The following is an 18,295-nucleotide window of genomic DNA, read 5'->3' on the forward strand; positions in this document are numbered from 1 at the left end:
TACACTCCTTCTCCAGCAATAATGGTTGGGTCCTGAAGGCAGAGCATTTCCTATTTCTTCTCCCAGAAGCAGATGGGTTTTGCTTTTATTCCTCTCCCAGAAATAATGGATTTTTCTGGGGCCTTGGGGGTGATATTTGTGGCTCTTCCCCCAGCAGCTTAAGTCTTTTGCTTCCTTCAAAAGAAGGGTCTAGGGTAAATGGGCAGGGTTTCATACGTATCCCTCAGCAGTGGTCTCCTGCATGCCTGAACTACTGACAGGGACTTTCTGGTCCCTTGTCCTGCCCATTTGCTGTAATTACTGGGGTAGGCCCTTGAGTGTATGATGTCTCTTTTTTGAGACTCTTTGTTCTTCCAAATAGACACACTAGCCCATAATTAGCCTTTCAGAATTTGTTAAAATCTTAGTTGATTTCTTACCTGCTTGTACAGTGGCCACCTCTAAGATGGAACAATTGGTATGGTCCACCTCTTGAGGGCTTATCACTTTGTGATACAGTTGACTTTTCTTTGCAACCTTACTTGTCTGATGTGCTCATGAAAAACTGTAATTATACAGATTGTTGTTGTTGTTCAGTCGCTCACTCATGTCTGCCTCTTTGTGACTCCACGGACTGCAGCACACAGGCCTCCCTGTCCTTCACTATCTCCCAGAGTTTGCTCAAACTCATGTCCATTGAGTCAGTGATGCCAACTAACCATCTCATACTCTGTCATCCCCTTCTCCTCCTGCCTTCAATTCTTCCCAGCACCTTCAATCTTAGTACATAAATTATCTAGCTTTTTCTCCTGGTTAAGATAGGCATTCCCTAAAAAACTGTCATATAGTCTTGACTACTGTACCTCTTGAGGCTTTCTACATCCTCTTCCAGGTAGAACTGGCATTCCCCTGAGGCTTTCTACATCCTATACCAGGTAGAACTCTACCTCTACCAAAGGTGATTTTGTCAATCTCTTAAAAACAGTATTATTTCCATCACTGAAATTACTAAAATTTATAATTATTTTTACTTTGTCTCCTCCATTAGTCTTTAACTCCATGAAGACATAAGCAGCACAGTCATCCCTTGGTATCCAGAGGATTGATTCCAGGCCTCCCTCCCCTTCCAACATCAGAGGATGGTTCAAGTCCCTTATAAAAAATGGTGTTTAGTTCAGTCATTTAGTTGTGTCCAACTCTTTGCGACCCCGTGAATTGCAGCAGGCCAGGCCTCCCTGTCCATCACCAACTCCCGGAGTCCACCCAAATTCATGTCCATTGGATCGGTGATGCCATCCAGCCATCTCATCCTCTGTCGTCCCCCTCACTGCCTGCCTTCAATTTTTCCCAGCATCATGGCATTTTCCAATGAGTCAGCTCTTCTCATCAGGTGGCCAAAGTATTGGAGCTTCAGCTTCAGCATCAGTCCTTCCAATGAACACCCAGGACTGATCTCCTTTAGAATGGACAGGTTTGATCTCCTTGCAGTCCAAGGGATTCTCAAGAGTCTTCTCCAATGCCACAGTTCAAAAGCATCAATTCTTCAGCACTCAGCTTTCTTCATAGTCCAACTCTCACATCCATACATGACCACTGGAAAAACCATAGCCTTGACTAGATGGACCTTTGTTGGCAAAGTAATGTCTCTGCTTTTTTTTTTTTTTTTTTTTTTTCTGCTTTTTAATATGCTGTCTAGGTTGGTCATAACTTTCCTTCCAAGGAGTAAGCATCTTTTAATTTCATGGCTGTTATCACCATCTGCAGTGATTTTGGAGCCCAGAAAAACAAAGTCTGACACTGTTTCCCCATCTATTTGCCATGAAGTGAAGAGACCAGATGCCATGATCTTAGTTTTCTGAATGTTGAGCTTTAAGCCAGCTTTTTCACTCTCCTTTTTCACTCTCATCAAGAGGCTCTTTAGCTCTTCTTCACTTTCTGCCATGAGGGTGGTATCATCTGCATATCTGAGGTTATTGATATTTCTCCTGGAATCTTGATTCCAGCTTGTGCTTCATCCAGCTCAGCGTTTCTCATGATGTACTCTGCACAGAAGTTAAATAAGCAGGGTGACAATATACAGCCTTGGTGTACTCCTTTTCCTATTTGGAACCAGTCTTTTGTTCCATGTCCAGTTCTAACTGTTGCTTCCTGACCTGCATACAGGTTTCTCAAGAGGCAGGTCAGGTGGTCTGGTATTCCCATCTCTTTCAGAATTTTCCAGTTTATTGTGACCCACACAGTCAAAGGCTTTGGCGTAGTCAATAAAGCAGAAATAGATGTTTTTCTGGAATTCTCTTGCTTTTTCCATGATCCAGCGGATGTTGGCAATTTGATCTCTGGTTCCTCTGCTTTTTCTAAAGCTAGCTTGAACATCTGGAAGTTCACAGTTCACGTATTGCTGAAGCCTGGCTTGGAGAATTTTGAGCATTACTTTACTAAAGTGTGAGATGAGTGCAACTGTGTGGTAGTTTGAGTGCTCTTTGGCATCGCCTTTCTTTGGCATTGGAATGAAAACTGACCTTTTCCAGTCCTGTGGCCAGTGCTGAGTTTTTCAAATTTGCTGACATATTGAGTGCAGCACTTTCACAGCATCATCTTTTAGGATTTGAAATAGCTCAACTGAATTCTATCACCTCCACTAGCTTTGTTTGTAGTGATGCTTCCTAAGGCCCACTTGACTTCATACTCCAAAATGGTGCATTTACATATAACCTACATATATCTTCCCATACACTTTAAGTCATCTCTAAATACTTATAATATGTAAAGGCTACATAGATAGTTTTAAGTACAACGTAAATGCTACGTAAATAGCTGGCAGGTACACAACAAATTCAAGGTTTGCTTTTTGGAAATTCTTTTTCAGTATTTTTGATCCATGGTTGGCTGTATCCGCAGATGTCAAACCAGCAGAGGGCTGACTGAGTATCTTCTTCATTATTGTGATCCCTGTATCTAGCACCATATAGGATGTATAGTACTTGAAATGGAATGATACATCACCACAAACATTTATAGCATGGTACTTCCCTGGTGATCTAGTGGTTAAAACTCTGCCTTGCATTGCGGGAGCCACATACAGGTTTGATTCCTGGTCGGGGAACTGAGACCTTGCAGGTCTTGGAGCAACTAAGGCCGCATGCCACAGCTACTAAAGCCCACACACTCTGAAGCCCAAGTGCCACAGAACTAAGACCCAACGCAGTCAAATAAATAAATATTTTAAAAATATATATATATATATAAAGCACAAACAAGAAAGGTACACCAAACCATTTTTAATTAAGTTTCAAGAAAAATCAAATCAAATGAAATTGCAAAACACAGATAGGTAATTACTTATTGTTTATTCTCCTCTTACAAAAAGACACTCGGAACAATAAATATAAAATGGTATAGGTCTTGTTTAGCAATGGGCAAATACAAGTTTTCTCGGTATTCTCCACAGGAATAAGCTAGTGAAGTTTTTATAAGTTTATCCATTCACCTCATCCTACCCACCTCCCACCCTCTATAAAAAGATCAATTCTACAATTTTTAATAATGGATTCTCAAAATAAGTAATCTAAGACTTATTTTGTGACTAAGATATCTGAATTAAGTTAAAAATATATGTATAATATGTTGTTACCCAGAAACCTCAACTAATTCAACTCATGAATATTCTTAAGCTTTCCATTTTTTATAATTTGTATAGCTAAAGAGTCTGTTCTATTCAAATCTGCATGGCAAACAGAAAGCAGAGTACAAAACATACACTTTTCTGTCCTCGGAGGAAACACTAAGTACAGATATATTTAATATACAGTGAGTATGTCATGTGTTTTCTTATAGCCAAAAAAATCCTAATTCTTTTACACCTTGAAGATTGATGAAGCAGAACACAAATACACAAATTATCTGTGACTAAATTTAGCCAATAAAATCAGAAAAAAAAAAAAAAAATACACACAACACTACACCCGAGTCTGAGCAATGATGAATATCCAATTGTATTTGTTTCACTAAAATTTATCTTCAGGCTAATACCTGAAGAGTTTTTCTAATACTTAAAATTAAATATTCTTCTTTAATGACTTATGCATCAATTGGAAATATGTACAATAGATATTTCAAACTAGAAAAAGTGGGGGGGGGAGAGTAATTCTTTTCCCCTGCCCTGTAAATAAAATATTTTTAAAAATCCATTTAAAATAATTTCTTACTTGGTGCTTTATAACTACTTTCTACTTTATAGAGATAATTTAGAAAGGCAGAAAAGAATATAAAATATTTAAAGGTCATCAAAATAACCAAATGGATTTTTAATTTACCTCTGTGTACTTTCTGTACTTCTGAGGTTTTGTCCTAATTAATTACACTTTCCTGGATCCCCTGTAACGTTAAAAACATGAATCTTAAAAAAAAAAAAAAAAAAAAAAAAACTGGCTTTCAGACTTTAAAATAAGCCTCCTCCTCCTTCACAGCTATCCTTCACATATTTTAAGCAGTAAATTAATCTGATTGCTTTAGGGTTTGATGTAATGTTTGCTTAAAATAATCCACTTTAATTCAAACTTTTTAGGACTAATACCAAATTCAATATCCAATGGAAGATGGAAGTAAAATACATGTCAGTACAAATAGTACAAAATACAGAAAAAGCACCTAAAAATGGAAGGAGACAGCTCTGAAACCCTAGCTGTTAGTGGCAAACCACGTTCATGTGTTTTCATCGACATAATACCTTACGTTATCCAAAAATATAGTTTATTTGGTTCTGTATCTTTCTTTAAACTTCAAAAGCCAATTTAAAATTTAAGGGGTAATTTTTTTTTTTTTTTAATTCCTGGGCACAGATCAATTTCCTAGGAGGTAAAAAACAAGGTAAAGACCCACTAAACTATATCAATGTGCATGATTAGGAATCCAATGAAAGCCACAAGGTGCTATGATTGAGTGATTTAAAACAACCTCTCCTCACGGTAGAAGATAGCGTTTCATGATAGATGCAGGTTGTGCTAACTCCTTCAGAGACATACACACATCACCTTCTTCTTAGTGAGACTCTGCTTTGTTACAATTTAGAAATCTGAACTTAATTCCAGAGAATATAAATTCCTGGAATATGAATTTGAAGACAGGGTACAAACAGCAGTTGAGTGGAATCTGCCTGCAACAATCCTTTATTTTTTCTTTTCCTTTAAGGTTACAGAAAATCTGCACATAGACAAGGCAATTAATTCTCAAAATAAAAATACCCCCTCCAAATAGCCAGTCAGATTCCACAGTGAGTATATGTTATAACACATTCTATTCCACAGGTGTACATTCTTTTGAGTCTGCAGGGTTAGGCTCAATTCTTTCTGGAAATATTAGCTTCTCACAAACTGCCTCCTTTATCGGTAAATACTGTGATATTTCATTAGGTTCCGTGAAGAGGGAAGGTGAAACATGCTAGGAAATACATAAATCATATTAGTATATATGAAGTTACTACAATGATAATTTTGGAAATGCTTTGGTTCAAGCATTCCTAAAGCATGGCAATTTTAAAATGAGGTACAATATATATATAAGGAACATCATTAGGTACTCCTAATTATATCTCTTGTTACTGACTCATTTAGTCTGTTACTAGAGGGTTTCCTCAAAAATCATAGGGAGATGTCACTTATAATGCACCATTAAATGTTCTAAGAATTAAATACATCTTATTCCAATTTCCTTTTCCTGTTACTTTTGTATCCTGAAAGCACCAGTCTTCAGTTAGATGCCAACATGTAGTCTCCAATAGACTCTAAGTAATTTTTTTAACTCATATATTCTATTTGGCTGGACGAAAGGTTTATTCAGATTTTTCCATAATATCTTAACATCAAAACTCAAACAAACCTTTTGGCCAACCCAATATATACAGATAGAAATAAGGACTAAGGGTGAATTTAAAAATATCAACTTAGCAGGAAGGTATCACTTTTTAAACAAGCCATTATTAACTCCTATAGACTTGCAGAAGCCCTTTACAAACTCCAGGGGAGCAAAAAATGGAGGGGGGTATTATGTCCCTCAGAATAAGTAGTGGAAAGCACATCCTACTGCAGCTCCACCACCAACCAGTTGTAGGAGCTACAGTAAGTCACACCTCTGGCTCTCAGTTTTTCCAGAATACAAGTGGAAATTGGGTTGGATGATGACTAATATACCTAACAACTCTAACTGTAATTGAGGTGAGTACCAGAAAAAATACACTTCAGCAGGATTTACCTACCTATTAGGTAAATGAATGGATTTAGGGATACAGGTTTGGTAGATGGGTGGGACATGGGAGGATACCATATCTAAAGTAAAACATTAAAACTTAACTTTTAAAAATTGATATTTAAATACTGTACCATTAAATTAGCAATTTTGCTCTCTCGTGATGTATATTCTCGTAACATGTAGGTCTTGCCAGCCTATATTTAAAAATAAAAAAATCACAATAAATTTATTTATATTGATTTACAAAATCCTTTCTATTAAATAGAATTGCCTGCATTTTAGAACAGATTGTAAAAGTAGCATTAAGTCTGATGAGACCATCTAATTCTACAGTAAGAGAACTAATTCAAGAATTCTGAATTATTAATTCCAATCTGTATAAATTACAGTAATATCAGATATACATATGTAAACATATTTAATAATTGTCATGTAAGAGAAACATAAGCAAAGGTTTTACTCTGAAAGAAAATGTATATATTTGTAATGAAATATGTAAGAGATTTAAATATCATGTCAAGTTTAGAACCACACCTTTTCCTTAAGTTATACTAGCATCTACCTACATAACTGTGGCTACCTTTATATTCAAAAAAAAAAAAAAGCTTAAACAAGTTTTATTCTTTCCTATTTCTAAAAATTTGTTAAATTGCTTATTTATAGTCACTTTTTCTATACTTCAATTTTCCCATTTAAGACGTTTTAAAGGGAGGTTTTAGAAAGCAATTTATTACAATTTGGTTTTTGGTAAAACATTATTTAATAAGAGAAAAAAATTACAAGATTACATTCCCTGAAAGTTTCAATCTTCTATATCAACAAAAAGATTGATGCTTACTGTAAAAAAAATCAAATAATATAAACATAAGAGTATAAATTATCAATAATCACAACTTCTATAGATAACACTATCCTCAACATTTAGAAATCTCTACAGAAAATCTTATATTCATACTTGCACCTTAAAAGTCAATATTAATTTGTACATCTCTTCAAATCAACCACTAATTCTAATGGTTATATATTTTCTACTATATGAATTGTAAAAAATTAAAAATAGAAACCTCAATTAAATACAGTTTGGAGACTAAAAAGGGAAGCTCTCACATCCTGCAACCATAGCAAAGCCCAACAAAAAAAAGAAAGACTCCTCTTAGTTTCTGGCAAGGAATCATCCAATGGAAAACCATGGACTCTGTTTCCTATAGCCCTCCCACCTTCCTTTTCCAGTCTATAAAAGTATTCTCCTTCCCTTGCCATGCAGGGACTTGCACATGGCTCACCATGGTTACAGATCCCAAACTGCAATTTTCTGCTGATCCTGAATAAATCCAATTTTGCTGGAGAAATATCTGGCAGTCTATTTGTTGCAGGTTAACAGGATATGAATGGCCATTTAATCAATACTCATTCAATGGTTATTAAAGCACTTTCCTTCTTTCCTTTGGGGCTTCCCTGGTAGCTCAGACGGTAAAGCGTCTGACTAGAATGCCAGAGGCCCGGGTTCGATCCCTGGGTCGGGAAGATCCCCTGGAGAAGGAAATGTCAAACCACTCCAGTATTCTTGCCTGGAAGATCCTTGAACTGTTACAAACAATAGCATTTCCATGAATACATATATATATACACACACATACACACAACTCTATACATCTGCCTAATTAAAATTTGTGGGTTACTGTATATAAGAATCTTTTTGAGGATAAACCCTGAAAAGAAATCAACATTTCTGAGCTAAAGCACAAGCATTTCTAAAAATGCAAATTTCATTTTTTTCTGAGGGAGTAAAATGTAGCCTATTTTTAGTACTTTGCTATCATTTTTGAAAACATAAAGATCCAGGAACTTTCCTGGTGATCTAGTTGTTAAGACTCCAAGCTTCTACCACTGAAGGTAGCCAGGGTGGGGGTTTCAATCCTTGGTTAGGGAGCTATCCCAGAGGCCACACAGTGTGGCCATAAAAAAAAAGGAAAATACCAATCCAATTCTATCTTACTGGGTTCAAATCCCAGTTCTGCCACCTGTTAATTGTATGAAAAAAAGTGAAAGTCACATTCGACTCTTTGCAACCCCATGGACTGTACAGTCCATGGAATTCTCCAGGTCAGAATACTGGAGTGGGTAGCCTTTCCCTTCTCCAGGGGATCTTCCCAACCCAGGGATGGAACCCAGGTCTCCCACATTGCAGGCAGATTCTTTACCAGGTGATCCACAAGAGAAGCCCAAGTATACAGGAGTGGGTAGCCTATCCCTTCTCCAGCGGATCTTCTCAACCCACGAATAGAACTGGGGTCTCTGCATTGGACATGGATTCTTTACCAACTGAGCTATTAATTGTATAACAGGCAATTTAATTAATTTCTCTTTACCTTAGTTGCCTCAGCTATAAAGCAGAGATAATAATATTTATTTTATAGGATTGTTAGAAAAGTTAACTATTACTACAACTACCGTGACTGATACTGATACTGATATTCTTCTCTCATTTGTCATTCTGGTGGTCTCCTTTTATTTATCATTCTGTATGATCACAAATCTGATGTCAAAAATTCGTTAAAAAAGGATAGGCTGCTATAAGCTACTAGAAGAATTTTTATTACTCAATTAAGCCTCCCTATACTTTCTTCGGAGAAGACAATGGCAGCCCACTCCAGTACTCTTGCCTGGCAAATCCCATGGACCGAGGAGCCTGGTAGGCTGAAGTCCATTGGGTCGCTAAGAGTCGGACATGACTGAGCGACTTCACTTTTACTTTTCACTTTCATGCATTAGAGAAGGAAATGGCAACCCACTCCAGTGTTCTTGCCTGGAGAATCCCAGGGACAGCAGAGCCTGGTGGGCTGCAGTCTATGGGGTTGCACAGAGTCGGACACGACTGAGCGACTTAGCATAGCATAGCATACTTTCTTCACTTATTTTTTAAGAATCTTGTAGGTTAACAATTCCTTGAAATAGAACACAGAATTTCCAAGCATTAAAACAACTATTAAAATGATGGGATGACACAAATTTCTGGAGGCTATGTGATTGATATTTCTAATATCAGGACATCACATAAACAACACATACTATTAAAAAAAGTAAGAGTTAAGGGATAGTTTTCTTAAACAGAGTAAACACAGTTCTTTTAAAAAAGCATTAGGCTCCCCTTAATGGAAATGTCTTTTAGAAAAACATTTTCAGCTACTAGAACTTTTGGAAAAGAAGATGCAATGTTTTGATAACTGTGCAGTCAACAGTGAATGTGAAACACTCAATCTTAAAGGTTAGATGGATAACCATATAATATAAAGCACTGTTGAATTTCAAACTCTCAGACTGACAATGTAACAACATGAACAAGCCCAATATTAACTAGTATATTCACTAAAGAAGAAGAGATACCTCATGGTAAAGTCTTGTGTCATTCATTCTAATAAGCACCCCATCAATTCTCAAGAAAAATCGCAGCAGCAAGAAAAAGCTAGAAGGCATTACTCTCTGTAAAAGAAAAAAGTATATCAATATTTTAATGAAAATTAAATATTTTATTAATTTGCTAAAAGAAAAAAAATTTTAAGGCATAATATCTCTCAACTAGAGGTTCTTTGCCCTAGTTCCAACCAAAGCTGAAAACCTGTTTATATTATGTAACATAACATAAACAGCTTCCTATAATAGAAAAATATTTTTTCTAGGTCAAAAGATAATGAGGTTAAACACTTAAAACATACCTAAATAATAAGAAAATTATAATGTACACTATAAAAAAATTGACACTTATAGTAAATGTCAATATCAGTAATATAAAAATGAGAAAACAACCTAGTTCTTTGTTGCTACTCATCTTTCATTAACTTTACATAAAGACAAAAGGCCTTTAATGGTATGGTCTAATTCAACGCAACCAATTGAGTATTTACTATTTTATACTGCCAAGGTCTGGTTTATGAGATCATTATAACATATTCTTAACATCTTTGACCTGTGTCACATCTATACATTTCTGTTTTCCAGTATTACCACTGAAGAAAGTCAGAATAAGTGGAGCATGGGTTCTGGTGTCAGGAAGGGAGGGGATGGATAGGGTGTTGGGTCTTCAGGTCTTTAAACCTCATAGGAATGCTGTCAGAAACAAGGTTACCTTTGTTTCTCCCCTTCAATCTACAACCTGCAAAACATCCACAACTCAGCAGAAGTATACCTGTGCCCAACTCAATAGGTCATTGGAGAATTCCACATATCTATACATCTATTGGAGAAGGCAATGGCAACCCACTCCAGTACTCTTGCCTGGAAAATCCCATGGGTGGAGGAGCCTGGTGGGCTGCCGTCCATGGGGTCACACAGAGTCGGACACGACTGAAGCGACTTAGCAGCAGCAGCAGCATACGTCTACTGGTAGGTGTACTGGAACATATGAAAGAGGCAGAACCAAAGAACAGTGAAGTCCGTGCCTGCAATCCCAGCCTTATGTACAGCTGAGTCCACAGCTTCAGAAACCCCAGCAGCACGGGAAGCAGCACACATGACTTTGGTGTCCTGAATGTGGGAGCACCTGTGGGCACAGGCAACTGGGAAGCAGTAGCAGTGGGGCCTAGGACTCGGTCCCTCCAGCGGCGGACATACCCAAAGACCTGCCCCACAGTCTGCAATGGCAGAGCCCAAGACACTTACAACACCCAACATGGCGGAGATGACTCACAACCCTGCTCCCCTCCAATTATCATCCTCCTCCCAGAGCACAGCCTATGTCTCAGGGGATCCCAGACACGAGGGAGAGCCCACCATCCCCATGACACAGCAGGTCCAACAGAAGCAAAGCAGTAGCTAATCCAGAGGCACAAGAAGAGCGAAAGAAGGCACAGAGCCATACCTCTTACAAAGCACAGAAAGCGCCAATTCTCAAATATAACAGAAGAAGCACAGCCAAGAGAAACCGAAACCTGTGCTACAGTGTCACCTGAAAGTGAAAGTGAAGGCATTCAGTCATGTCCAACTCTGTGCGACCCCACGGACTGTAGCCCACCAAGCTCCTCTGTCCATGGGATTTTCCAGGCAAGAATACTGGAGTGGGTTACCATTTCTTTCTCCAGAAGATCTTCCCGACCCAGGGATTGAACCCAGGTCTCCTGCATTATAGGCAGACACTTTACCATCTGAGCCACCAGGGAAGTCAAGAGGGACGGAAGTCAATAGTGCCACCTAACAGACAACAAAAGAAAGCACTCTCACTTTTAACATGTTATTTAAATGCACCAGCAGAGGAGCACTTCATCAAGCAACATGAAGACCCACAGTAATACTATACCACAAAAAGAAAAGGACAAATCTCCAGAAACCAAACTTAAAGTCACAGAATATTTCAATCTAACTGATAGAGAATTCAAAGTAGCTATTGTGAAAAAACTTAATGAGATTTAAGAAAACTCAGAGGAGGAACCTTTAACATGGCAGAGGAATAGGACAGGGAGATGACCTTCTCCCCCACAAATATATCAAAAAACTCATCTGCACATGGAACAGTTCCCACAGAACATCTTCTGAATGTGGACAGAGGACCCCAGAGTTTCAGAAAGGCAAACCAATCTCCTCAGAAAGTAGGGCAAAAGATAAAAACAAAAAGGGAGACAAAAGAGTTCCAGGCGGGGACCTGAGCCCCTGGGAGGGAGTTATGAAGGAGGAAAAGTTTCTGCACACTAGGAAACTTCCTCACAGGCGGGGTCAGGGGGAAGCTTCAGAACCTCAGAGGGGGACACAGCAAGCCAGGTGCTCTGAAGGCAAACTGGAGAAAATTCCCCATAGAGATTGCACTGGTCGGCACCTCCCAGCCAAGAAGCAGCTCACACTCGCATCTCCCCGCATTTGAGTAGGGGCTGGGTGCAGAGGCTCAGCCCTTGGGGATTGGTCCTCAGGGAAAGGATCAGGGTTGACTGCCGTGAAGATACTCTGGGGGCACTAACATGACACAGCAGAGGCAGACCTGGGAAAATGCCAGAGAAGCAAAAGATCATTCCCATGGGAAGACTAATGCTTCGTTCTAGCTCTGCACACTCACAGAAAAAAGGACACAATCCTAGTGAATGCCAAATGGGGGCAAGATGGCAGTGGTCTATGGCCCCAGAGGCAGAGAGGCAAATGCCAGAGTGGAAGGTAGAGGGCCAATAAGGTCCCGAGCCCATGACTGCAACTACCACCAAGTTGTGAGCGGCTAAGGGTTGCTACCCACGTCTTCCTGGGAGCCTGAGCAGCACAACTCTGCCAAGGACCAGGACCAACTCCCCTGGGAAGGTGCACAACTTGCCTCAGGCTGGGGACCTCCCGCAGGGACCAAGCAAGGACTAGCTGTGGTGAGCACTCCTCACACACCCTAACAACATCTGCTGTACCCCTCCGCCATCCCAGCACAACTGAGCAAGTGAGCCCTAACAAGCTCCTATTTTCACACCCTAGTTTCTAGGTGAAGGACAGACACTGGAGACAGACTTACAAGCAGTTTTTGTTCAGTCGCTAAGTCGTGTCCTACTCTTTGCAGCCCCATGGTCTGCAGCATGCCAGGCTTCCCTGTCCTTCATTGTCTCCCGGAATTTGCTCAAACTCACGTCCATTGATTCAGTAATGCCATCCAACAATTTCATTCTCTGTGGCCCCCTTCTCCTGTCCTCAATCCTTCCCAGCATCAGGGTCTTTTCCAATGAGTCAGCTCTTCACATGAGGTGGCCAAAATCTTAGAGCTTCAGCTTCAGTCCTTCCAAGGGATATTCAGGGTTGATTTTCTTTAGGATTGGCTGGTTTGATCTCCTTGCTGTCCACGGGATTCTCAAGAGTGTTCTCCAGTACCACAGTTTGAAAGCATCAATTCTTTGGCATTCAGCCTTCCTTACAGTCCAATTCTCACATCTTTACATAGCTGCTGGAAAAACCATACCTTTGACTATACTTAATATGCTGTCTAGGTTTGTCATAGCTTTTCTTCCAAGGAGCAAGCGTCTTTTAATTTCATGGCTGCAGTCACCGTCCACGGTGATTTTGGAGCCAAGGAAATAAAGTCTGTCACTATTTCCATTTTTTGTCCACCTATTTCCCATGAAGTGATGAGACCGAATGCCATGATCTCAGTTTTTTTAATGTTGAGTGTTAAGCCAGCTTTTTCACTCTCCTTTTTCACCTTCATCAAGAGGTTCTTTAGTTCCTCTTCATTTTCTGCCACTGGGATAGTATCATCTGCATATCTAAGGTTGCTGATATTTCTCCCAGCAACCTTGAATCCAATTTGTGATTCACCTAGCCCAGCATTTCATATGATATACTCTGTATATAAGTTAAATAAGCAGGGTGACAATACATAGCCTTGACATACTACTTTCCCAATTTTGAACCAGTCCATTGTTCCATGTTCCAGTTCTAACTGCATAAAGGTTTCTCAGGAGGTAGGTAAGGTGGTCCAGCACTCCCATCTCTTTCAGAATTTTCCATAGTTTGTTATGATCCACAAGGTTAAAGGTTTTTTGCATAGTCAATGAAACAGAAGTAGATGTTTTTCTGGGATTCCCTTGCTTTCTCTATGATCCAGTGGATGTTGGTAATTTGATCTCTGGTCCCTCTGCCTTTTCTAAATCCAACTTTTACATATGGAAATTCTCAGTTCACATACGGGTGAAGCCTAGCTTGAAGGATTTTGAGCATTACCTTGCTAGTATGTGAAATGAGCTCAATAGTACACTAGCTGGAACATTCTTTGGCATTGCCCTTCTTTGGGATCAGAATGAAAACTGACCTTTTCCAGAGGTAAGGCACCTTATAAGGAGAGGTGGGCTCCAAACCAAAGCAGAACTCCAGTGGCTGTATAAGCAAAGGAAAGAGGGAGAAACTGCCCTGGCAGTGGCAGGTGCAATGGTTTACATTTCCACTCTAAGCCTGAGACCGTAAGCTTTAGAGGCAACTGTAGATTTTGAGAACAAGTACAAACTGGAGTAAGGGAAGATGCCCACAACAGGTCAAGACCTTTCTAGAAATACTGGAGGACTTTCTGGGTAGGCAAATCAACTGGAGCAGGAAAATGGAAGAATCATTTGGACATTCCTCTCAGTACCACTATATATATATTTTTCCCCCCTTTTAAAAAAGTATTTTTATCATATTGTCCTAATATGGTTATTTATTAATTCTTTAGTTTTTATTTTTATAACCTACTTATTGCATTAAAAAAACACTCCATTTTTAAAATAAATTCCATATTTCTGACTTTTGTTTTTTTATTTTTTGTTTTTAATTTTGTATCTTTAAGAGTCTAATTTTTAGTATCAATTTTCACTTAGGGGGTTGGTTATTAGCTTGAGTGCTGTCTTTTGACTCCTCTTCATAGCCTTTCTTCACCCCCTTTTCTTCATCTTCCTTCTCCTTTTTCCTATGTCAGTGTGTGAATCTCTTTGGGTGTTCTTGGCTGTTAAGAGCTGTTTCACCATTAGTCTAGGCATTTTGTCTTCTGTGCTATGTGGACTGTGAAATCTTGATGCTATTGTAAGGGATCAGACCTGAACCCTAGATGCAGGAGACTTGACTCCTGGGACTTTGGATCACCAAAACTCCTGACCCCATGGACATGAATAGGTGAGAGCCCTCCCAAAGGCCTCCATCTCAACGCTAAGACCAAGTCCCACCTAAAACCCAGCAAGTTCCAGTGCTAGACAACTCACGCCAATCCTTCAGCAAAAGAGGGGCACAACCCTGGCACATTAGCAGACAGGCTGCCCAAAGCCATACTGATCCCATAGACACCCCAAAACACACCACTGAACACAGCATTAAAGAAAAAATAATAAAAAAGAAATGACGATAATCTGAGACTTCTGGGACAACATTTAGCACCCCAATATTCGAATCATAGGGGTCCCAGAAGAAGACAAAGGAAAGGGCAAGAGAAAACATTTAAGGATATTTTAGTTGAAAACATCCCTAAAATGGGAAAGGATACAGCCACCCAAGTGCGGGAAGCCCAGAGAGTTCCATACAGGATAAGTGAAAGTGAAAGTGAAGTCGTGTCTGACTCTTTGCAACCCCATGAACCAGGCTTCTCCATCCATGGAATTTTCCAGGCAAGAGTACTGGAGTGGGTTGCCATTTCCTTCTCCACCATACAGGTTAAACCCAAGAAGAAACATGCCAAGACCCATATTAATCAAACTAACAAAAATTAAACACAAAGAACAAACATTAAAAGCAGCAAGGGAAAAGCAACAAATAACATATGGGGATACCCACAAGACTAACAGCTGATATTTCAACAGAAACTCTACAGGCCAGAAGGGAATAGCAGGGTATACTTAAAGTAATGAAAGGGAATAACCTACAACCTAGATTACTCTATTCAGCAAGGATCTCATTCAGATTCGAAGAAGAAATCAAAAGCTTTATAGACAAGCTAAAGTTAAGAGAATTCAGCACCACCAAACCAGCTCTTCAACAAATGCTAAAGGAACTTCTCTAGATAGGAAACACAAAAAGAAAAGGCCTAAAAAACAAACCCAAAACAATAAAGTAAATAGTAACAGGATCATACATATTAATAATTACCTTAAATGTAAATGGGCTAAGTGTTCTAGCCAAAAGACAACAGATGGCTGAGCTGATACAAAAATAAGACTACTATATATGCTGTCTACAAGAGACCCACCTCAGACCTAGGGATAAACACAGACTGAAAGTGAAGGGCTGGAAAAAGATATTCCATGAAATAGGAAATCAAAAGATAGCAGGAGTAGCAATACTCAGATAAAATAGACTTTAAAATAAAGACTGTTACAAGAGACAAAAGATACTACATAATAATCAAGGGATCAATCCAAGAAGAAAATGTAACAATTACAAACATATATGCACATAGGAGCACCTAAATACATAAGGCAGATGTTAACAACTAATTATTAAAGGGGAAATCAACAGTAACACAGTAATAGTGGGGGGGCTTTACTACCCCTCTCACACCAGTGGACAGATCATAGGCAGAAAATAGGGAAAAACAAGCTTTAAACAATACACTGGACGAGTTGGACCTAATTGGTATCTACAGGGCATTTCATCCAAAAACAATAGAACAATTTCACTTTTTCCTCAAGTGCACATGGAACATTCTCCAAGATAGAACACATCTTGGGCCATAAATCAAACCTTGGTTAAAAAAAAAAAAAAAAACTGGAATTGAGAGAGTTAATTCTTTGGTAGGTTGATAAGGAGTCTGGGGCTCCTGAGAAGGAGGAAGGGGTCCAGGGCCCTCAAGGAGGAGAAAGTTTTTCTTTTCTACACTGCTTTGTCTTAGTAATGTAAGACTTTTTATCTCAAACTCTGAGTTGTTACAACAACAATCTTTAAGACTAACTTTGTTTAAGCCCAGATCTAAACAAAACAACTCATCTTGCTCAAGGGTATGTTTTTCCTTAAACTCTGTACTAATGATTATATAACAACAATGTATCTGCTCCAGGACACCTTCTCCTTCTTATCAAGAACCTTCTATCAAGAACCTTCTGACTAATCTTGTTATCTTAAAACCTAGTTGTGGGAGTGGGTCTGGCAAGACTTTTCTATTGTTACCTCTAAGCTTGTTAATTTAAGGTTTATGTTGTGGAAATGAGTCTGGTAAAAGTGTGTAAAGCCTTGACAAGCCTAGTGAGTGGGGCACTCTCCATCCCCTTCCTGATGTCAGTCTCAGAAGCTTTCTCTGTCCTTTCTCACTGTAATAAAACTTCTGCGAACAAAAGCTCTGAGTGATCAAGCTTGGTCCTTGGTTCTGAAGTTAAATCTTCTTCAGATATCATGGATCCAACATCATTCACCATAAGCTATCAAAATCATCTCAAGCATTTTTTTTCTGACCACAACACTATAAGACTAGATATCAACTACAGAAAAAAAAAATTGGAAAAGCATAAACAAATGGAGGCTAAACAATACGCTTTTGAATAACCAACAGGTCACTGAAGAAATAAATAAAATCATAATAGGCCTAGAAACAAATGATACTGAAAACACAACTCAAAACCTATGGGATTGAACAAAAGCAGTGCTAGAGGGAAGTTTACAGCAATACAAGCCTACTTCAAGAAACAAGAGAGACATCAAACAACCTAACCTTACACCTAAAGCAACTAGAAAAAAAGAATGAAAAAAACCCAGTTAGAAGGAAAGAAATCATAAAGATCAGAGCTTTGAGAAATAAATCAAAAAGAAATGAAGGAGACGATAGCAAAGATCAATAAGACTAAAAGCTGGCTCTTTGAGAAGATAATTGAAATGACAAATGGTTAGCCAGACTCATCAAGAAAAACAGAAAGAAGACTCAAATCATTAAAATTAGAAATGAAAAAGGTAAAATTACAACACAAAAATACAAAAGGATCATAAAAGACTACTATCAGCATCTATATGTTAATAATAATGGGCAATCTGGAAGAAATGAACAAATTTTTCAAGTTCAGTTCATTTGCTCAATCCGGTCCAACTCTTTGGAACCCCATAGACTTTAGCACACCAGGCTTCTATGTCCATCACCAACTCCCGGAGATTGCTCAAATTCATGTCCATTGAGTCGGTGATGCCATCCAACCATTTCATCCTCTGTCATACCCTTCTCCTCCTGCCTTCAATCTTTCCCAGCATTAGGGTCTTTAAAGTCACTGGGTTCTTTGCATCAGGTGGCCAAGTATTAGAGTTTCAGCTTCAGCATCAGTCCTTCCAATGAATATTCAGGACTGATTTTGTTCAGGATCAACTGGTTTGATCTCCTAGCAGTCCAAGGGATTCTCAAGAGTCTTCTCCAACACCATAGTTCAAAAGCATCAATTTTTCAGCACTCAGCTTTCTTTACAGTCCAACTCTCATATCCAAACATGACTACTGGAAAAACCATAGCTTTGACTAGATGGACCTCTGTCGGCAAAGAAATGCATCTGATTTTTAATATGCTGTCTACGTGGGTCATGACTTTTCTTCCAAGGAGCAAGCATCTTTTAATTTCATGGTTGCAGTCACCATCTGACCAATTTTGGAGCCCCCCAAAATTAAGTTTGTCACTGTTTCCATTGTCTCCCCATCTATT

The 18,295-nt window shown here is 38.9% G+C and overlaps 1 protein-coding gene across 3 annotated transcripts in view; it reads right to left on the reverse strand.

Annotated features, from left to right (window-relative positions):
• Nucleotides 1-5,128: 5,128 nt before the first annotated feature.
• Nucleotides 5,129-18,295, reverse strand: part of TIPRL (TOR signaling pathway regulator) — a 63,603-nt gene continuing 50,436 nt past the window's right edge. For all 3 annotated transcript variants that reach the window (XM_055587156.1, XM_055587155.1, XM_055587157.1), the window contains exons 5-7: nucleotides 9,607-9,702; nucleotides 6,354-6,416; nucleotides 5,129-5,415 (exon numbers count right to left, since the gene is read on the reverse strand). In XM_055587156.1, the coding sequence (XP_055443131.1) occupies nucleotides 5,272-5,415; nucleotides 6,354-6,416; nucleotides 9,607-9,702 (303 nt within the window). In that variant the 3' untranslated portion in view covers nucleotides 5,129-5,271. The remainder of the gene's footprint in view (nucleotides 5,416-6,353; nucleotides 6,417-9,606; nucleotides 9,703-18,295) is intronic.

Source organism: Bubalus kerabau, chromosome 6 (assembly GCF_029407905.1).
Source record: "Bubalus kerabau isolate K-KA32 ecotype Philippines breed swamp buffalo chromosome 6, PCC_UOA_SB_1v2, whole genome shotgun sequence".
In the NCBI taxonomy this organism is placed as follows: domain Eukaryota; kingdom Metazoa; phylum Chordata; class Mammalia; order Artiodactyla; family Bovidae; genus Bubalus; species Bubalus kerabau.